Source organism: Suricata suricatta, chromosome 10 (genome assembly GCF_006229205.1).
Source record: "Suricata suricatta isolate VVHF042 chromosome 10, meerkat_22Aug2017_6uvM2_HiC, whole genome shotgun sequence".
In the NCBI taxonomy this organism is placed as follows: Eukaryota; Metazoa; Chordata; class Mammalia; order Carnivora; family Herpestidae; genus Suricata; species Suricata suricatta.
The window spans coordinates 6,921,051-6,943,285 of record NC_043709.1 but is presented as its reverse complement, the minus strand read 5'-3'; the positions used below and the strand labels follow the sequence as shown (position 1 = coordinate 6,943,285).

The following is a 22,235-nucleotide window of genomic DNA, read 5'->3' as shown; positions in this document are numbered from 1 at the left end:
ACCCTGATTGACCCAACCTCCGGTTGTCCAGAAGAGGAACCAGGCTGAGATGGAAAAGACCGGCCCCTGGCCCCCCAGGCAGGGCACTGGCAGGACCAGGGCCGATATGTCAGACTCCTGGTCCAGCGCTCATTTCTAATACCGGCTTCCCCATACGCTGCGGGCTGATCCGACAGGTCAGAATTTGGGTGGCAGAGGCAGAAAGTAAGCAATATAGGGTCCAGCAGCCAGGAAGTTACTAATTTTTCAAGGCTTTTATTTTATTTTTATAGTCATCTCTATGTTCAATGTGGAGCCCAAACTCATGACCCCAAGACCAAGAGTCTCCGCCTCTACTGACTCGGAGGGCACCAGGCAGGTGCCCCTCAAGGCTCTTTTCACCCCTCTGATCACGTCCAGAAGGCAGCCTTGGCTTTGGGGCTGGTGGATCTTGCCCTCCTTGCTCATCTGCCTTTGAATGAAGGATGAGCAGGCCACCTGCTCAGAGGGGACAATGCCTCAGGGGACAGAGCTTTAGGGGACAATGCATCAAACCAGGATTTAATAACACTATTTTGTTTCCTTTATGGCAAGGAAAACCACTTTCCATTTACAGAGGGGATCATGTTTGCTTTTAAATGACATCAAAGTGGGCTGATTTAAAGAAAGCATCAGGGAATGCCACTAAGGTGGCGGCCCCATGACTGGGTCGTGGCATCACACACGCCAGCAGTTTAAGCTCCAAGCACACGGCTCTGCCCTCCCGCTCTGGGTGCTATGTCCACCCCAAATATAAACTCTCGCAGCTCCAGCCTTTCCTCGGCCAATCCTGGGAATGATGGAACCCAGACAAAGCAACTTTCCCTTGAAAATCCAGTCCTTAAAATGTCTGAACTAAATCGAACCTTAAGTACGAGGCAAACTGGTTTCCGTAGAATTCTCAAGGCGTCCAGTAAACAAATCACTAACACACGTGGGGCCTCAGGGGGCCAGTCTACAGGGCGGGCTCGGTGAGTCATACCCGATACAGGTGCTCGGGGCCACGACCGGCAGCCACAGCCCAAGCGCCAGCACCCTAACAACCAGCTCCTCACCCTGAAGCCTCCTGAACCCACGTCTGATGGGCCAAGGGTTAGCACGGGGATTCGGGGCACAAGGACTAGGCCCCAACTCCAACTTAGCTGACTCCAGGCCTGCCACCCACCCCTCCCTGTCTCTGACCCCCAGGATCCCCCTCTGTGAAATGAAGCTTTTGGTCTCGACAATCTCTAGGTGAGCAGGAGTTACCGCAGAGCCGGTCCGAGGCTGGGCTGTTATCTGGGCTCCGATCCCACCTCGCTCCTGAGATGTCTGACCCTGGACCACACTCTGCTCCTCTGTCAAGACCTAGCTCATGCCTGCGTTGCAACAGGGGCGGTAACATCAGCACCCTGCCTAGGACACCCCTGCCACTGGGCCTTGCCCCTAACTCGGCTCCCTCCTGCACAGGCATGGAGCTGAGATGCTAGGTGCTAGGTCTGCTCAGGATGACAGAGAAGATGACAGCCAAGATGCGCGAAGCACTCCTGAGGGCCAAGCTCTCTCAGGACACAAGCCTGCACCTGGTCACTGCGGCAACCTCACAGGGAAGGAAAATGTTTTACTAAGGAGCCTGGACTCACAGTGGAGTTTGGTGCAAGGCCACATAACGCAGATAAGGTGGTGGTCCCGGGGCTTAAGCCCAGACCCTCAGATGCCAACGCGGAGCTCGTGTGGCCTCCGGGCCCAGGCCGCAGCTCCTCCACTCCTGCCCGGTCCCTGGTCACGGGGTGAGCTAAGTTCTTTCGCAGGACAATGTCCCAGCTTGTGCTCAGGGCAGAAGAGAAGAAACGGCCAACACCTTGGCTATTAACCTGACCGAGATCTTCCCAGGGAAACGAAGAGCAAGGCCACCTCCTGAACTGGCTCCGGGTCCTCGCTGGGCAAATCCATTCTGCTGGCCCTGGCCCCGCATTCCTTCCCTTCAGGAAGCACGGGGGGCCGGGAAAGAGCATCGGACTTGAGAGTGTGCCATGTGGCTTGGCTACTTATCAGCGTCAGGATCTTGAGCTATTTACTCGGGGTTCCCTTGACTTACAAAAGGGACACAGTCTTTATTCCCCGGGGTGCAGAGGGGACTAAATGACACGTGCAGGAGAGTCTGGCACAAGCCTGGTCCCACACGCATCGGGCACCGTTTGCAGTCAGGAAAGCAGGTCTCTCCCTCGTGACGCTGCAGAGGCTGCAATGAGCTAATAAGCACTAGGATTCCCAGCAATGGAGGGCGTGCAGGGACACCTTCCTGACATTTTAAACACATGACACTCCAACTCTTCTCGCAGCGTGCCTCGAGGGACCGGTGTTGCATGCAGGGGACTGCCCTGTAGGGGGGCTGGCGGAAGGCTCTCAGTCCAGTTCTGCTTCTTCCCCCTTTATCATCACGCGTGTTACTGGATAAACCTGACATTCATGTCTGTTACTGGGGGATCCAAATGGACACATCACACGGGGAGAGGGGCCCCGGCCAGCACGGGGCGGGGGCGGGGCGCCAGAGCAACAAGGGGAGCTGTTCATGGCGACTGCCAACAAGGCAAGACCCTAGAAGGGTCTAGATGTAAAAGCTTATCCCCAGCCAGTCTGGGTCTGCTCGCCCTGCAAATCTTACCTTCAACTCTGACTTCTTCTCCAAGGCCTTGGCAATGACTCTGGCTGCCTCCACGCCCACCGTGTTGCCCTCCAGGCGCAGAGCCTCTAAGCCATCAAAGTCTTCGATCTCTTTAATCACGTCTTTGGCTGCAAGGACCAGAGAACAGACCCTTAGACTCCAGAGTCACGAACAGCTGAGGTAGAAGAGAGCCCGGCCACCACCCTGTCGCTCACAATTCCAACAGCAATGGTGTGCCTGCTGGGTGCTGGGCCCTGGCTTGCAAGGGGAATCAGACAGGCCCACACTCTACCAGGGGACACAGTCCCCAAAGACAATTCCTCTGCAGTGAGCGTTAATGGCTTGGAAGCCAAAGGAGGAAAGAAACTGGCCACACGGGGCATAGAAGGGGCCTGGAGCACCTTACAGGTGGTGTGTGCAGAGGCTCCCTGTACAGGGGGTGCATGAGGCCAAGTGGGGAAACGGCACCCAAGTCCGAGGGCCGAGGGCACAGCCACACGAAGGTGCTCAGCGTTACAGGATTCACGCGTGGGGTGCTCATTACTGTACTGTTTCTCTTAGGATGAAAAATCCCAAACAAACTAAACGCCCATCAGCAGAGAATAGGTTAATCCACTGGGCTACAATATACAGTTACATTGACATCATCATGAATGGTGCCACAGGTGTCTACCTGACTTGGAAAATACTCCTGTCACAGTGGTAAGCGAGTAATGAGGTTCTCCTCTGGTGTTTGGTCTGACCACACATTTAAAATGTTATACCTATTAAAAAATACACACAGGGCACCTGGGTGGCTTAGTTGGTTAAGCATCTCTGAGCACTCTTCATTTCAGCTCAGGTCACAATCTCACAGTTTGTGAGTTCAAGCCTTGCATCAGTCTCCTCTGTCAATGCGGATTCTCTCTCTCTCTGCTCCTCCCTAACTTGCAAGCACATGTGCACTCTCTCTCAAAATAAACTTTAAAAAATAAATTAACAAAAAAAAATAAATGTATTCTATCTCTCCTTCTCCCTTCTCTCTCTCTCTCTCTCTCTCTCTCTCTCTCTCACACACACACACACACACACACACACACACACACACACACCAAGGTCTAAAAGGACAGAAACTCGATGTTCAAAGAGTTACCTCTACATGCTGGGATTATGGGTGATTCTGTGCTTTTCCATCATCTTCTCGACATACTCTTTTTTTTTTTAAGTCTTTATTTTAGTTTGGTAGAGAGAGACAGAGTGTGAGCGTGGGAGGGAAAGAGAGAGAGGGAGACACAGAACCCGAAGCAGGCTCCAGGCTCCAAGCTGTCAGCACAGAGCCTGACGCAGGGCTCAAACCCACGGACTATAAGATCATGACCTGAGTCAAAGTCAGATGCTTAACCGACTGAATCACCAGGTGCCCCTTGATATATTCTTTATGTACCAGGTTATAAAGAAACTTTTAAAGTATCTGTCATTATGATCCTGATTAATAATAAAAAAATACAGAAAGAAAGAATGAACGAACGAACAAACTCAGCTACGTTTAGAAAAACACTGGAAAGAAAATGCACCCAAAATTAACAGTAGTTGTGTCCTGAGCTGTGAGATAAGGCAGGTATGGTTTTTTGCCTTATTTCCGTATTTCTGTGTTCCATAACAAGCATGTATTCGAATTTTACAATCTGAACAAAAACACACCAGATGCGCAAGGCAAAGCCCATCTAGTCTGGCTGCCACAAGATGCAGGGGGGTGACGTGACGGGGAAGAGAGGGAGAGGTGTGTGGGAGAGAGATGCTGGACCTGCCCTCTTAGGTGACAAAGACCACAGACGGGGCTTCAGAAAGGTGGCGAGGAGCTTCCTGAGCAGCTGTCCGGCTGGGGACACACATGCCTCCCTCCCCCAGCCCCCACCCCAGCAGCTCAACTCCCGACCTGCCTGGCAGGTTCCGCAGCCCCGGTCGCCCGTGAACGCCGCCTGCTCGCCATGATTTTACACGCTTCTACGTGATTACTTGTTATGCGGAGACGTTGTTCACACCCCCTTCCTCACTGGGTCACGAGCCCCTGGACTCTGCCTCAGCTTGCGACCATCCCCCCGCCCCCCAGAGGAGCACTTAGCATTCTCTCCCACATCTACTCAAGTACTTACTCTTACACCTACTTCACGGTTCAGTAAGCGGAGACACAGAGAAGGTACTGCCTGCCTAAGGTCACGCGGCCAGAGAGTGGTGGCCAGCATTCATTTTCTTTTTCTCGTGTCACAACCCGGAAGGCAGGCTAGGGGAGAGCCTCCCATCATCTAGAAAGGGGAGCTGGGGTTTCAAGGAATGAAGCAACTGTGCCCAGGAATTCAGGAAAACAGCAGAGTCAGGCTTCAGGTTGGTGTTCCAAACCTCTCCCCATGTGCCCCTCCCCACATCCTTGCCGCCGTGCACAACCATGGGCTTTATGCAGCCCCCTGGCAGGAAGCCCCTAAGACACCCCCCACCCCCACCCCGTGACTGCCATGGAGCTGCAACTCCAGGGTCCCCGCTGCCCAGGCCTCCTCTGCAGCTGGCTCACAGCGCAGGGGCTGAAATAACCTCTCAGCCCCTTGGAAGACCTGCTCCAAAAGGGAGTCACTCTAACATCCAGGGACCAGCCAGGTTGACAAGGAGGGCGGAGGGCCGCTCAGGAGAATATTTAGGCAGCCCTTAAGAGTAAGGTGACAGCTGTCAGGGCCCCGAGGGAAGACAGACGCTGTAGAAGTGACAGAAGTACAGAGATTCACGGGGAATGTGCACAAGTGCAGCCCTGAGGAGAGTCCCAAGCACAAAGCGAGCCTGGGAGGAGCACCGACGGGGAAAGGCTGGGACGGGAGAGCGTGGACATCACCTCGGGGCTGCCTCTCACTTGGTTTTCAATCCAAATGGAGTTATTCCGTAACTTAGCAAGAGGTGAGGGATGGGTCCCAACCACCCCTGAACAACCAGCTGTCGCCGGGCTGTGCCGCAGGGCCTGCATTTCAGCTTCCGCCACTTCACAAAGTACCCAGCTCCGTGTGTTCACAACTCGGCCACGTAAAGCAGAAAAATCCTTTCTTTGGTCCTTAAATGATCTGCTGATCGAAAAGAGCCTTGTCATGGCCAATCATCAGTGTCATGGCTCCCTCACACAGGCCCTCGCCCTCTCTGGACTGTGCCACCTCACTCCTGGCCAACATGACGGAGTCCCTTCCCGGGCCCAGGCCCAGGCCGCCAGGCTCCTCTGCACAGCATTCAAGGGCCTCTGCCCTACGTGCCCGATGGGACTCTGACTTCCTTCCTCCGAAGCCCACCCTGTGTGTCTCAGCTCCTGTGCCCAAGTCATGTGGTTCTCCCTGCCTCCAGTGCCCTTTCTCCTTGAAGGACACTTCAAACACTACCTCGTCCACGGAGACTTCCCGGGCTCTCCCCAGCTCGAAGTGAGCCCTGTCCCTCGCCTTTCTCCCCCGAACATTCTGTGCACGTTTCCCAGAGCATGTCTTACCCCCCGCCCCCGGTAGTTCTGAGTGCCCCCCTCCCACTCCAGGTTAGGGGTGCCTCAGAAGCTGCGCCTCCCCGGTGACCTGCGAAACGGAGGCAGCGTGTTCCGCCTGCACTCGTGAAGGGGTTATCCTCGCAGGGTTTTTTAAGTAGGCTTCATGCCCAGCGCCAAGACCAGGGTGGGGCTTGAACTCAAGACCCTGAGATCAAGATCTGAGCTAAGATCATGAATCAGCCACTTACGTGACTGAGCCACCCAAGTGCCCCCATCTGCAGGGACTTTAAAACTAGACAAGCTGAGACCTAATCCCGGCTCCGCTGCCTTAGCTGCGCCCTTAAGCAAGTCCCTTCACCTCCCCGGGCTTCAGTTTTCCATCTACAAAATGGGGATGAAACCTACCTCAAGGACTTTTTGAGGATAAAGTGAGATACTGCTTGCCTGGCACTTAAGACAACCTGACGAGGCATTCGGTGAATGCCATTTATTTTAGAGAGAGCGAGAGAATGCGCACAAGGGCGAGTGAGGGGAGAGGAGCAGAGAAAAGGAGGGGAGGGAGAGGGGGTGGAATCCTAAGCAGACTCCACACACAGCGCAGAGCCCAATGCAGGGACTGATCCCACGACTCTGAGATCATGACCTGAGCTGAAATCAAGAGCCAGATTCTCAACTGACTGAGCCACCCAGGCGCCCCAGTGAACGGCATTTAATAGCAAATTCTTGTTTCTCGAACTGAGCTGAATGTCCACTGAGAAACACAGGCACAGCGATTCAGCTGGACATCTGTTAAAATCCTAGCTCTGCTGTTTACCAGCTGTGTGATCTTGGGTGAGTTGGCTCTTTCAAATCTTTTTTCCTTATTTATAAAATGGTAACGTTTCTGCCTCCCTCCCTTGGGCATGAGGCATGACCGAAAGTGACAAAGCACAGAGAGAAACTAAATCTTCAGGCCTTTCGGAGATATTGAGAAGATGTACCACCACACTCCCGGCCACCCAAGGACTCAAGGCGTTTCTGAGCCAGGGCAGGGAGCAGGCCTGCCCGCACTCCATGCCAACCAGGCAAGTCCAGACCAGTTCCCTCGGTCAGGCTAGAACCTCAAGAGGCCTTACAAGAACTGACGTAGGTGCCTTTGCTTCCAGACACCAGGGGATTCGGGGCTGACCGGTGTTAGTCATGCTTAGGCCAGGGATGAAAAGGCAGGGCCTGCACTCTGGTGCCTGGTTCCCTCCAGTCCTGGTTCCTGTACACAGACAAGTTCCATCCTTCTTCCAAGCTGCGTGGACTAGACCTCCCAAGGAGGGCCTGGGGTAATGTTTTAAGGCAGCTTCATGAGGGCCTTGGCTCTGGGGAAGCAGCCAGCATTCTCTGACCAGGCTGGGGTCGTGGTGACAAAGGTCTGAAGTGAGAAGTCATGGGCTACATCCGGGGACTGCCGTCGTAGTCCCTCACCGCTTACTATCTCCCCGAAGACACAAGCCACCTGCCAACCTAAAGCCATCACCCGCGAGGATACTTTCCGGACACGTGACGACAGGCAGGGAGCCGCATGCGCCGGTGGGCACATCATCTTTTTTTTTTTTTAGCACGTGTGCTGCCGAAGCGAGCACGAGCCGTACCGTGAAATGGGCTCGGCGCAGTCTCACAGAGCTATAGGACAAACGCTGTGAGAACGGAGCCGCAAGAGCCCAAACGTGAGCAAGAGTAAGCGACATTCACACACTCCCTCTCCTCCCCTGGGCCAGCCCAAGCAGAAACTCACCGTCCTCCGCCGTGTTGAGTTTGAGGCTCTTGCCCTTGAAACTCAGCTGTCCCCCGGCCACCTGGGTTTTGGCAAGTGTCTCTGCCAGCTTGGCGATGTCTTCAGAGGCCATGCTGGCTACGTCGCTGGGCTCCGCTGGAAATCTGCAAACTGAGCAGGCCAAAGGTTCATTGAGAGAGAAGTCTCGGGGGGCCCGCTGCTTGGGGAGGGCAGGGTAAGAGACAAGCCCGGCTTCCCCCTCTGCTCTGGGGACTCCAAAAGCTAAACGGCTGGAAGAAATGAAAACAGCATTAGGGAAGGAACAAGTCTATGAAAGTGGTAAGAAAGTAGTAAAATCATGTTTTACCTAAACTCTCAAGAGTTGCCATCTCACTTTAGCTTCCCTGCCCGAACACACAGCCATGAACTTCCCACTTCCTGGGTCCCCAGAGAACGGCAATCGAGTCCGAGACGGACCATGGCAAAGAGCCTGCCCCCAACACACACCTGGCTGGTCTGAGGGTCCCATTTCTCAAACAGGACTAACATGGCTAAGAGATCCAGGTCATCCATCCCAGGAAGGGCCCCGTCACCCACGCTGACATGTCTCTGGGGCTGGGGCACAGGGGTCAGGCCACCGCACGTACGATTTCACCTTGGCCAGGAGACCGGGCAGCCCATGGTGGTCAGGTCTCAGGGGTTCCTAGGAGACCAGAGGTCTCTACATCACAACGGCCACCATCACAATAGACCAAGGACAGAGGCGCTGAAGAAAGGGGCTTCCAGCCTGGAGGACTCGCAGACCGGCAGAGAGGACCACTCCATCTCCCCAAAGAGGAAATGGCATGCAATGAGGGGGAGACCAAGGAAGGCCAGTACGGAGGATAGAACAGGCGGTGCCTACAGAGACTCCTTACCCAGAACGTGTCCTTCCCAAGCTATTCATCCTCGAGACACAAGTGTGGTGGTTCCCATATCCTCCCTTTCCCCCAGGCGTCCTCGGGGCCCAAACAGTCTGCTTCCCACTTCCTTCTCCTTACCTTAACCCTTATCACCCAGGTTTGTCGTTTTTATTTTTTTTTAGTTTATTTTGAGAAACAGAGCATGAGAGTGAGAGCAGGGGAAGGGCAGAATGTGTTTGTGTACGTGTGTGTGTGTGTGTGTGTGTGTGTGAGAGAAAGAGAGAGAGAGGGAGGATCTCAAGCAAGCTCCACGCTCAGCGCAGAGCCCAACGTAGAGCCCAACCTCATGACCACAAGACCACGACCCAAGCCGATATCAAGAATCAGATGCTTGGAGCACCTGGATGGCTCAGTCGGTTAGACGTCCCAACCTCAGCTCAGGCCCTGATCTCATGAACCGTTGAGTCTAGCTCTGCACTGACAGTGTGGAGCCTGCTTGGGATATTCTCTTTCTCTCTCTCTCTCTCTCTCTGCGCCCCTCCCCAATGTGCATGCGCACCCTCTCTCTCAAATAAATGAACCTAAACAAAACAAAACAAAAAAAGAATTGGACGCTTAACCAACTGAGCCACCCTGGCCCCACTGCCTACCCCCCCACCCCCATTTGCCTATCTTTATCAATAAGCATGAATTCTTCTTCTGGGTAAGAAGGCATCAACTAACAGCTACTGTGCTCGGACATCGCTCCAGATTCCAGGAGCACAGCAGTGAATGAAACAAAAATCCTGCCCTATTAAAACATGTGCCCTAAACAAGGTATTTAGGGGGTTCCTGGGAGGCTCAGTCGGTTAAGAGGCTGACTTCGGCTCAGGTCATGATCTTGCAGTTCGTGCGTTTGAGCCCCACATCGGGCTCTGTGCTGACAGCTCAAAGCCTGGAGCCTGCTTCAGAGTGTGTCTCCTTCTCTCTCTGCTCTTTCCCTGCTCGTGCTCTGTTTCTCTGTCTCTCAAAAATAATTGTTAAAAAATTTAAAAAAAAATTTAGTATCTTAAGACAATGACAAGAAGAAAAATAAAACAGGGGAGGGGAGGAAGGTATATTCTGGGGGTTGCAATTTAAAACAGGATGGTCAGAGAAAGTATTATGAAGAAAGAAACAAAGACTTGAAGAACAGGAAGGATCAGACCAGGCAGAATCTGGGGGAAGAGCCTTCTTGCAAAGGGAACAGCAAATGCAAAGGCTCCTGTTGGGAGGGGAAGGGAGGGGAGTCAGAGGGAACCGCAAGGAGGCCAGCGGGGCTGGGGTGCAGAGAGAAAAGGAAAAGGAAAACAAGAAATAAGAGAATTTAACCGGAGGCCCAAATCACAGAGCCCATTTAAAGAATGTGGCGATAGAGGTTTCCAGCAGCGAGGGGATAGGCTCTCACAGATATTTTGACGGCACCCCTTTATGCAACCTAAGGTCTGGCATCTAGAAGGTGCTCCAAGAACGATGCCCTGAAACTGAAATAAAAATCAGCCTGAAACCCCACCACCTCTTGCATTTCGGGGATGGGGCAAGAAACATGGTGGCGGGGCTGCCATATACGGTCGCTGGGGAACACAGAGCTTCTCAGCTGGCAAAGGGCCTATTCCTCAGGGCAGTCGGCGCACAGAGCCACCGTCCACTTTGAAGACTCCGAAAGCGAAGCACAGAGGGGTGGCCTGATCGTCCCAGGTCTGCGAAGGGCCAGCGGCAGAGCAAAGACAACAGTAAATACACAGCCTCTTTCCCTTCTAGGCGCGAAAGTCACAGATTTTCTCAGGTGCACGTCTCTCGCGAAGCGTCAGCAGTGACTCATGTCGATCCCAGGGGCTGCGGCGCCAGCCCAGACCCTGCGCGGGCGTGGGACTCCCGGGAGGCGGCGGCGGCAGGGGAGCGACGCGAGCGCGGGCCTCAAATGACAGGCGGGCGGCGCGGGAGCCCCATCCGGGATCCCTGGAGGACGCGCACCGCCCGCAGTTGTCACCGACGCCCACAGGAGATGCTGCCGCTGGCAGCTGCGCCAGACGCTCTCTCCACGCCTCGGTTTCCCCACATGGGAAAGGGGCCTGCGCCCCCCAGCACCCCTTCTTTCAGTCCCTCGGCGCCTGGCCGTCGAAGCGTGGGTAAGGCCGAGAAGACACCCAGAAGGCGCTCGGTGGCGCCACGCCTTCCACGCCCAGCTGCAGCGCCGCGCCGCCCCCGGCCCCCATCCCGGGCAGGTGACGGCGAAAGGCAAGGGACCCCGATCCTTACCGTGTACGGGTGGCGCCACCGCCGCGTGGGGCAACCTGAGCGCGCGCGTCCGCCCGGCAGGGGCGGGGACTGATTTAGGGTCCGGGTCAGGTCAGGTCGGGGTCGCCACCCCCGAGCCCAGCGGTCCCGATGCCCGGCCCGCTCTTCCGTCAGCACCCTGGCAGTTCTCGCCACTCCAGTCCCCAGCACCACCTGCTCCCCGCACGACCGCGGATGATGGCGGAGGAGGAGGATTTTGAAAGCCGGCAGTTTCTTTCCTTCGATTTGATTTGTTCAAGGCCCAGGCCGGGTTCCCCTTCCCCCGCTCGAGCGGCCTGACGGGTAAGGTAGTCCAGTTCTTCGGCGCTGAGCGCGGCAGCCGCGTCAGGAGCGCGCCCTGAAACTACGAGTCCCGTCATGCACCGCGTCCCAGCGCGCCACCGCCGGCTCCCTCTGCGCCCTCCCTTTTCGGCTTCTGGCTCTTTCTCCGGGAGGCCACAGGGCGGCGTGTAGCCGCGAGCTCCCAGGGAGACTACAATTCCCTTCATGCCGTGCGGTCCAGCGGACTCAGCCCTTCCGGAAAAGATCACTTTCATGTAACTTTATTGACCATGGCTGGTACTCCTGAAGGCAAGCTGCTAGAAGGCCTCTTCTGCAAGAAATGGGTATCCATCTCCTCAGACAAAAGCCTCGCCTTTTTTGTCCCACGAAATTGAGGGGTCATTCGAAGCCTTTCACACGAATAGCCGCAAATTTTTGATAAGTAACAAGGGGAAGTAGTTACCCTATGGTAGAGAAGGTGCGACACCATCTTAACCAAATGGTCCATGTTAACATCAGAAACTGGACAAATTGACATCCATCGCACACCTGCTGATGCGATGCACTGAGAAGGACACAGCATCTCCATCCAGTCAGCGGTGCATAAAATGATTAATCCAATCATGAGGAAGCAGCAAAGCCAAACAGTTACAGTTTATTCTGCTACAGAATAACTGGTCTGTACTCTTGCAAAAATGTCTATGTCACGAAAGACAAGGAAAAGCTGAGGAACTGTTGCAGATTAAAGGAGACTAAGAAACATGACAACAAAAACGCAATCTACATGGTGGATTGGATCCTGGGCTGGGGAGGAGGATACTGCTAAAGGCAATATGGAAACAATTAGCAATACTTGACTGTATGTTAGATAATAGTATAGTATTGATGTTAAATTTGTTGATTTTTATTATTGTGCTGCGTTATGTAAGAGACTGCCCTTGCTTTTGGAAATATACGTTGAAATAATTAGGGGTGTGATATCAGTGACTGACTCTCCAGTGGCTCAAAAAAGTGTGTATATGCAAATATGGCCAGATGTCCACACTGAGTGAATCTGGGTGAGGGGTATACAGGAGTACTTTGAATACTTTTGCCACTTTTCTGTAGGTTTGAATTCTTTAGGTATCAGAACACAAACAGCTTTTTTTGTCTTCTTGCAAAGAACATTTTATCCATTATATAAATAACGTGTTTGCTATAAATACTTCAACCAACATAGAACAGGATAAAGAGAAAAGTAAACATTACCCGAGAAACTCTAGCACCCAGAGATAATCACCATCAACATATGCAGCCTTCTGCAAAGTTACCTCTCCCAACGCGGCCCACGCGCATGCTTTTGCTTTACCTGCAATTGAAAGTTAAATATATTATGTGCCAGATCTTTTCACACACAGTTCATTTAATCTTTACAACCACAAAGGATGCGGGCATCATTGCCACCCCTTCCAGCACAGAGAGGAGGAGAGCGAGCTCCATGGTTCGGAGCACTGCTGACATGTGGGTCCTCTCTCCATTTTCCCACTTCTCTGCATACAAGGCCCCTGTCAGGGGCGCCTGGGTGGCTCAGTTGGTCGAGCATCTGACTTTGGCTCAAGTCATGATTTCAAGGTTCGTGGGTTCAAGCCCTGTGTCAGGCTCTGTGCTGACAGCTAGTTCAGAGCCTGGAGCCTGCTTCGGATTCTGTGTCTCCCTCTCTCTCTGACTCTCACCCTGCTCAGGCTGTCTCTCTCTCTCTCTTTCAAAAATAAATAAAACATTAACACAAAAAACAAGGCCCCTGTCAAAGGACACTTCCTCTGGGAGGCTTTTCTACAGCAGTCCGTCCACAATTAGTCACCTGCCCCTGGGCCCCACAGCAAGCCAAAAACCCCCACAGCTGTTGATCTGAAGCGCAGAGGGCTCATCCCAAACAGTTAATCGTATTGTTTGCAGCTTCCTCAATCTGTGGGAGCCTCTGGGCAGGTACCTACCCGCTTGGCAGCATCTTTTCCGGGATTAGACTATCACAGGTGCTTCACTTCCCTCATTTGAACTGGATTCCAGTCAGGGTTACTGGATATTTGCTTAAAATGAGTCATCATTTGAGAAGGCTGATATGTTCCCCACTAGGCCTGATGCTCTTCATGTGCTGATTACAGCTAGGAAGGATCAGATCAGTCTGGATTTCCCTTGGGGTGATCCCCAACCTCCCTTTTCCTTTTTTATAGGTGTTTTGTTTTGTTTTGTTTTGTTTTGTTTTGTTTTGATAAGGATTGGAAGGGAAGGTAATTCTTAGCAGAAACAATAGCCTTCGCCTTCGAGGTGCCTGGCTGGCTCAGTTGGTAGAACATGCGACTCGATCCCACAGTTGTGAGTTCAAGCCCCTCATTGGGTGTGGAGCCTACTTAATTAAAAAAGAAGGAGAAAGAAAAAAGAGAGAAGGTAGTGGGGGCCTAGTGGAGAGCGAAGAGTAAATGTTCTGCCTGGACATCTTCACATTAAAGCTAAAAATCACAAAAATTAACAATCCAGATTCTGTTAGCCCTGAAACTAGATTCTATCTTAAACCACTTGAAAATGAGGGGCACCTGGCTGGCTTAGTCGGTTCAGTGCCCAACTTTGGCCCAGGTCATGATCTCACAGTTCGTGGGTTCGAGCCCCGTGTCAGGCTCTGTGCTGACAGCTCAGAGCCTGGAGCCTGCTGCCGATTCTGTGTGTCCCTCTCTCTCTGCCCCTCCCCTGCTCATGATCTGTCTCTCAAAAATAAATAAATGTTACAAAAAAATTTTTTAATGAGAAAACTGAGGGCACCTGGGTAGCTCAGTAGGTTAAATGTCTGACTTCCTTTGGCTCAGGTCATGATCTCAAGGTTCGTGAGTTCAAGCCTTGTGTTGGGTTTCTCTGCTGTCGGCGCTCAGCCTGTTTTGGATTCTCTGCCCCTCCCATGCTCCTGCTCTTACTCGCTCTCTCTCAAAAATATATTCATTTAAAAACCATAATAAAGGGGCACTTGGTGGCTCAGTCGGTTAAGCGTCCAACTTTGACTCAGGTCATGATCTCCTGGTTTGTGGGTTCAAGCCCCACATCGGGCTCTGTGCTGACAGTTCAGAGCCTGGAGCCTGCTTCAGATTCTGTGTCTCTCTCTCTTTCTGTCCCTTCCTGCTCATGTGCTCTCTCTCTCTCAAAAATAAACATTTTTTTTTCTTTTATAATTTATTGTCAAGTTAGTTTCCATATAACACCCAGTGCTTACCCCAACAAGTGCCCTCCTCCATGCCCATCACCCCCCTTAAATAAACACTTTTAAAAGGCCATAATAAAATAAAATGGGAAGACTGGGGTTTAAAAAAGAGAAGGCTCCTTGCGGGTTTACAGTGAGTCAGAGGAGTCCAGAGCTATCAGTGTTTCCAAATCGTGAATTTGTCAGTTGCCCTCTTTCCCCAACTCTCTCTTTACCTTTCAAGTTATCACCTGAGGACTAGTTTGTTTTCTGGGCCCCGTAAATGGCATCATAGTCTTTGACAGATGGATAGAGCCACCTTAGGTCCCCTCTTTCTTCTTTTCAACAAAGAATTGAGAACCAGAGAGGTTAAATAACTTACCCAAATTACACAGTAATGTACACAAAAGACCGTGGAATTTTTTTTTTTAATAAATTCTTTACCCAACATGGGGCTTGAACTTGCGCCCCTGAGATCAAGAGTAGCATGCTCTGGGGGGGCCTGGGTGGCTCAGGTCATGATCTCATGCTTGTGAGTTTGAACCTGCTTCAGATTCTGTCTCCATCTTTCTGCCCTTCCCCTGCACACACTCTCACTCTCTCTCTCTCTCTCTCTCTCTCTCTCTCTCTCTCTCTCTCATTCTCCCCCCCTTCTCAAATGTAAAATAAAACATTTAAAAAAAATTTTTTAAAGAGTAGCATGCTTTACCAATCTAGCCAGCCAGGCACCCCAAGATAAGAGATGACAGAAGCCAGATCGCTGGGGTCCTTTTCAACATACATGTAAAACAAGTCATTTTGTGAGTATGAGGTGGGTATAAGGGGAAGGGGAATGTTTTAGATCTTTCTGTTTCTGTTCTGCAGATTCTATCACCCCCTCCCCGCCCCGCCCCGCTTTTTTAAAGAATGTTTTGAAGAGAAAAGGAGGCTGCCTCTGATTCCTTTGGTTTATTTTAACTGAGTGTTTTAAATTCCACTGTGGAGCCTGAAAACAAACTTAATTGCCAATTGTAAATGGAATAAATAACAATATTTATACTGGTTTCCTGAAGAGCTACCAAGGCTGCAGACTTGCCATTTAGTGAGATCAAAAACAAATGGCTGAATTATGCCAGACATGTGAGGAATGTGGAGAGAAATTCCCAAGATCCAACAGGCTGCAAGTGCTTGCCCAGGGCCCCTAGAGAAAGAGGGCGGACCTGGCCTACCGCTCTGGAGGTGAGCTGCACCCCCCCTCAAGGGCCACCGCCCCTGGGGGGGAGGGGTTTGCTAGATTATCTGTTAAAGACCGCTCAAACCACATTCTCCCCTGGGTTCAAGCCCAGGGCTACCGGTCAGAATGCATTTCCTTTTCAAACTTTGATAAACAGGGGCACCTGGGTGGCTCAGTCGGTTGAGCTTCCGACTTTGGCTCAGGTCATGATCTCACAGTTCCTGCGTTTGAACCCTGCATTGGGCTCTGTGCTGACAGCTCAGAGTCTGAAGCCTGCTTCAGATTCCGTATGTCCCTCTCTCTCTACCCCTCCCCTGCTCATGATCTGTCTCTGTCTCTCAAAAATAAATAAATGTTAAAAAACATTTTTTAGGGGCTCAGTCGGTTAAGCGTCTGACTTCGGCTCAGGTCATGATCTCGTGGTTTGTGTGTTCGAGCCTCGAATCGGGCTCTGTGCTGACAGCTCAGAGCCTGGAGCCTGCTTCAGAGTATGTATTTCCCTCCCTCTCTGACCTTCCCCTGCTTGCACTGTCTCTCAAAAATAAATAAAAAACATTAAAAATTTTTTTAATAAAAATAAATTTCGATAAATAAACATAATTAAAACAATTCATTCACCCCACAAATCCTTATTAAGCATCAACTATGTACCAGGCACTGTTGCAGCTCTAGGAATCTAATGGTGAAGGAGATAGAAAAGGTTGACATCTGTGGAGGAGCTTAAATTTGCATTTAAAGTTTATGGAGATTTTCGCAATACCAAATGCTTTTAGATTATTTTTCTCTTTTAAGAATTCTTTGGTTCCATGGGGCGTCCAATTTCGGCTCAGGTCATGATCTCACAGTTTGTGTGTTCTGCTATCAGCACAGAGCCTGCTTTGGATCCTCTGTTCCGTTCCCCCCCCCACCCGCCCCCCGCCTCCAGCTTGTGTGTGCTCTCTCTATATATGTAAAATAAATTTTAAAAAATTTAAATCTTTAAAAAAATAGTTACCTATTTTGTTTTACAGTTTATTTATTTTGAAAGAGAATGCTAGAGCATGAGCAGGGGAGGGGCAGAAAGAGGGCACAGGGAAGCAGAGACAGAATCCTAAGCAGGCTCCATTCTGTCAGCACAGGGGCTTGATCTCATGAACTGTGAGATCATGACGTGGGTCGAAACCAAGAATTGTACACTTAGCCGACTGGGCCACCCAGACGCCCTTGTTTTGTTTTGTTTTTAATAAAAATATTATGTAGATTGTTGGGTGGATGACTGGATCAATGAATAGGTGATAAAGCAACATGGGAAACTTAACGATTTTTAAAAAAAAATTTTTTTAAATGTTTTATTTATTTTTGATACAGAGAGAGACAGAGCATGAGAGGGGGAGGGGCAGAGAGAGAAGGAGACAGAGAACCGGAAGCAGGCTCCAGGCTCTGAGCTAGCTGTCAGCACAGAGCCTGATGCGGGGCTTGAACCCACGAAAGTGAGATCTGACCTGAGCCGAAGTCGGAGGCTTAACCGAATGAGCCACCCAGGCACCCCAAACTTAACGATTTAGCATAAACTAGGGCATGTGAGTGTTCACTCTACTTTCTCTATGCTTGCACATTTTCCTAATACACATTGGGAATCATGTGACTTTTTATTTTATTTTATTTTATTTTATTTTATTCAAAAAACATTTTTTATGTTTATTTATTGAGAGATTGAGAGAGAGAGTGTGAGCAGGGGAGGAGGAGATAGAGGGAGACACAGAATCTGAAGCAGACTCTGGGCTCTGAGCTGTCAGCACAGAGCCCGAAGCAGGGCTCAAACCCACAAATCATGAGATCATAACCTAAACCAAAGTCGGACACTTAAGCGACTGAGCCACCCAGGCGCCCCTATTTTGATTTTTTTAAGCAGACTCCATGCCCAGCTCGAAGCCCAATGCAGGGCTTGAACTCACAACCCTGAGATCAAGACTCGAACAGAGATTGTCAGTCACTTAACTGACCGAGCTACCCTGGTGGCCCATAACCTTGTTTTATTGCCTGCATTTCATCTCCTGTCTGGTGGATAGCCTACCTCAGCCTCTAGGCTCATGGGTCTCTCCCCTTCTCTCTCTTTAAAAATGTTTATTTATTTTTGAAAGAGAGAGAGAGAGTGCTCACACACGCACGTGCAAATGGGGAATGGGCACAGAGACGGGGACAGAGGATCTGAAGTGGGCTCTGCACTAATAGCAGAGAGCTGCATACGGGGCTCAAACTCACAAACCACGAGATCATGACCTGAGCCAAAGTCAGATGCTTAGCTGACTGAGCCACCCAGGATCCCCCACTTCTCTCTTTTTAAGTCACCTTCACCTTCGAGAATCTGAATTCTATGATTAGTTTCTAGAAGAACATTATTTATTTGTAGTTAGTCACACATTTATCACTGCTTTGCTCACAAGCACTCATTGAATCTTCAGAGTGACCCTATGGGGAGAGTACTCTTAATATCACCATCCTAAGCCTCAAGTTGTACTTCCCTAACCCCAAGTTAAGATCCCCTGCTGGAGGGCTGGGATCTGGGACTTTCCTGGACCTGTGGGGACATGGGGTTTCTCTGTAGTCTAGGACCCAGCGTAAGGCCTGGCAATGACCGTCTGTGTTTGTTGAGTGAATGAATAAACTTTGCACATGACTGAGGCAAAGGTTGCCATGCGCTCAGACTCTCCCCAGGCGTCTCTGGCGGCCAGACCACGGCAGGCCTAAGCTTCGTACAGGAGCTGATCCCTGGAGAAGGGATAACTGAAAGGCCTGTGAGTTCCTCAAAGCGGGGAGCATAGCGTCTGGCTCCCATTCTCCAGCAACCCTCTCAGGTGACTGGTCCTCAGAGCTAATCAGGCATGCATCCAGGCTTAGGATGTCCCCACCATGAGTAGTGGTGCAGTAGTCAGGCTCTATACGTAGTCAGGCCTGGGACTAAATTTTGTTTCTTCCTCTTTCTTAGCTGTGTGATTTCAACCAAATCACTTAACTGCTCTGTGTCTGTTTTTTCACTTCAAAGTAAGTAAAAACAATCCCCACTTTATCGAGTTTTGGGAAGGGGGATAAGAGAATCAACATGTACAAAGTACTTGGTCCATAGTAAGTAAGAAGGGGTCGCTATTACTGCTACTTAGACTTTAATGTGCGGACATAGAGCATTTGCTGCCCAGTGACTTTGGCGCTTCCCAGAAAACAACCTGCCGGTGCCAGCCTCGAGGCCTTTCTTTCAAAAACACCACCACATAGGGCTGACATCTTGTAAAGGTCCTTTACCATCTCGGGTGGCTTAGATAGTTTAACGAGCTGATGTCCAATTGAAGGGGGAGCTGATGTCCAGCGGAGTCCCCTTCAAATGATGGGCAGTCTTTCATGAATGTTATTTCACTGGCATCATGGGATGGTAGAACCACATCATTTACCAGCTAGTTCATTTTAAGCAAGATGTAGTGATCCGACTGGCCTCAGCTTTCTCCCCCATAACATGGGAGTGATGGGGTGCCTGAGTGGCTCCGTCGGTTGAGCGTCTGACTTCGGCCAGGTCATGATCTCGCAGTTTGTGAATTTGGCCCAGCGTCAGGCTCTGTGCTGACAGCTCAGAGCCTGGAGCCTGCTTCCGATTCTGTGTGTCCCTCTCTTTCTGCCCCTCCCCTGCTCATGACCTGTCTCTCTCTGTCTCTCAAAAATAAATAAATGTTAAAAAAAAATAGTGGTACCTAATCTGATCAACTGTCAAGAGGGTTTCACTGTAAATTGTAAAGGAGGTATGTTTATTAGGTGTTTTTATTCTTTTCAAACATTTTTTTAAAGGTTTATTTACTTTGAGAGAGAGAGCAGGAGCTTGAGCAGGAGGGGTAAAGAGAGGGGGACAGAAAGAATTCCGAGCAGGCTCCAAGTTGTCAGCACGGAGCTCCATGTGGGACTTGAACCCACTGTGAGGACATGACCTGAGCCGAAGTTGGATGCTTAACTCACTGAACCAGCCAGGTGCCCCTGTTCTTACCCTTATTTTACAAATGATGAAACTGAAGCTGTGAAACTTGTCTCGGGTCCCCCTGCTAGCAAGTGGTGGGAGCTGGGACTCTGACCCGCCTTGGCCTTCCTAAGCCAGCATACCACCCCGCCTTCCTAAACTGCCAGGCTCTACGTGTGGCTTCCTTCAACCCATGATCTTGGGGACACCCGGGTGGCTCAGCCAGTTAAGCATCTGACTTCAGCTCAGGTCGCGATCTCACGGTTCATGGGTTTGAGCCCCACATCAGGCTCTGTGCTGACAGCTCAGAGCTTAGAGTCTGTTTCGGATTCTGTGTCTCCTGCTCTCTTTGCCCCTCCCATACTCACACTCTGTCTCTGTCTCTCTCAAAAATAAATAAACCTTAAAAAATTAAAACAAAAATGTGGTTTCTATTTTTTAAAAAAAGCTTCATTTTATTTTTTTTTAATCTTTTTAATGTCTTTTATTTATTTTTTGACAGATAGAGAGAAACAGTGCGAGCAGGGGAGGGTCAGAGAGACAGGGAGACACAGAATCTGAAGCAGGCTCCAGGCTCTGAGCTAGATGTCAGCACAAAGCCCAATGTGGGGCTCGAACCCACGAACCGTGAGATCATGACCTGAGCCGAGGCCGGATGCTTAACCAACTGAGCCACCCAGGCGCCCCAAAAAAAGCTTCATTTTAAATGAACCCCACTCCGAAGGCCTCTAAACTTTGCTTTTCATTTCTGAATACAAATGCCCATCCTCTTCATGCCAGAAGCTACCTTTTTGTTTCTTAATCCTAGATTATTGAGGAGACAGAAAGAATCTACAGAAAAGAGTCTCAGAACTTTGGATGGTGCAGGTGCTTCCCCCCCTTCAAGGCTTCCTTAAGGCAAACAGTAGAAATCATAGGAGGTTATGTAAAACACACAGGCTCTGGAGTCAGAATTGCCACCTTGGACGAGTCAACCTCCCAGCCTTAGTTTTCCATCTGTAAAATGGGCATGCTAAAACCAACCTTTCGAGGCGCCTGAGTGGCTCAGTCCGTTAAGCCTCCGACTTCGGCTCAGGTCAGATCTCACATTCGTGGGTTCGAGCCCCGCGTCAGACTCTGTGCTGACAGCTAGCTCAGAGCCTGGAGCCTGCTTCCGGTTCTCTGTCTCCTTCTCTCTCTGCCCCTCCCCCTCTCATGCTCTGTGTCTCTCTGTATCAAAAATTAATAAAACATTAAAAAAACTTAAAACCAACCTTTCAGGATCATTGTGAGAGTTAAGGAAGTAGACACAGCCCCAGGTTCTTGTCCCACCTAGCACTTGCCACAAGGAGTTTAAATGTTTAAAATTTGTCCCACCGCTGTATCCCAGCTTCTAAGATGTGTCAGGCACAAATGTCTGGGAAAGAGATAACACTTATAAAAGTCCACCAGGCTCACAGCTGATCCTCAATAAATTAAATGCACACATACACACATGTACACACACACACACACACACAAGTATGTGTGTAAATATAAGTGCATACGTATGTGTGTACAAAATTAAGAGGCGGAAAGAAGCAAATCTGAGAGAATTCTCACGGAGATGGGGGAGTCCTCTGGAATCAATGGAGCAGGTAGTAATAGCGTGGATGGCATTGTATTTGGAATCGGAGGCTCTGGGTTCAAATCCAGCCGGGCCCTGACCAGCTCTAAGGCAGTGCCAGCGGTGCAAGAAATACAGCCCCGTCTCACCAGTTACTCTTATCACCTATTGGATCTTCTAAGTAGCCTCAAATCCTTTCTGGAAAGATCTCCTACAAAAAACACCGGCCGACTGAGGGGCTGATTCCTCTCTGAACCTCTCTGGTTCTCATCCGTGAAAAGGGCACAAAGCAGCTAAGGTTTGGGGGAGCCTTCAGGAAAAGCACCTGGCAACCGGGGGTGCTTTTTACGCCTGGGGGAAGGGCCGTGGCGCGGAGTCTGGCCAGCATCGGTCCAGAAATGCAGACTTGCCCAGCGAAAAAGCCCTGAAATGGCAGGCCGCCTTTAAAGAAAACATAGGTGGATTCCGGCATGAGGTCCCCGCGGCGCAGGGGGGACTTCCCCGCCCCCAGGTGCGCCGCCCGCGCCGCCCACCGCGGGCGCCTGGCGAGGGACGCCGCGCTCTAGGACCCGAGGAGGAAGCGCTTCGGGGAGACGGAGCCTCCTGCGGGTGCTGCCGCGAGCGGCCGGCGAGGGGGCTGGAAATGAAAGTAAAGCGCTCCGGAGCCACATGGACGGAGCTGCCGGGGCGGCGGCGCCGGGAGCAGGATGCGGCCGCCCGTAATTAAATAGCATTTACTTTTATTATTACTAATAATAATAACGTAATCATACCTCTAGTCATAGCATACCATTTATCGGGCTCGGCGCAGGCCCGCGGGGAGCGCAGCCCGGCCGAGGTGAGTGGCGCGCGCGGCCCGAGCCCCGAGGGGCAGAGGCCGGGGCCCGACCGCGTCC

The 22,235-nt window shown here is 51.1% G+C and overlaps 2 protein-coding genes across 5 annotated transcripts in view; one reads left to right on the top strand and one right to left on the bottom strand.

Annotated features, from left to right (window-relative positions):
* Window positions 1-11,311, bottom strand: part of RANGAP1 (Ran GTPase activating protein 1) — a 30,667-nt gene extending 19,356 nt beyond the window's left edge. Inside the window, exons 1-3 of one of the 3 annotated variants that reach the window (XM_029954058.1) lie at window positions 11,067-11,311; window positions 7,909-8,058; window positions 2,663-2,790 (exon numbers count right to left, since the gene is read on the bottom strand). In XM_029954058.1, coding sequence (XP_029809918.1) covers window positions 2,663-2,790; window positions 7,909-8,020 — 240 coding nt within the window. In that variant the 5' untranslated portion in view covers window positions 8,021-8,058; window positions 11,067-11,311. The other 2 variants (XM_029954059.1, XM_029954057.1) reach the window with 2 other exon arrangements.
* Window positions 11,312-21,885: 10,574 nt separating this feature from the next.
* The window catches only part of ZC3H7B (zinc finger CCCH-type containing 7B), a 57,339-nt gene continuing 56,989 nt past the window's right edge, over window positions 21,886-22,235 (top strand). The window contains exon 1 of one of the 2 annotated variants that reach the window (XM_029953512.1): window positions 21,886-22,177. The gene's annotated coding sequence lies outside the window, so the exon portion shown is untranslated. The remainder of the gene's footprint in view (window positions 22,178-22,235) is intronic. The other variant, XM_029953513.1, reaches the window with a different exon arrangement.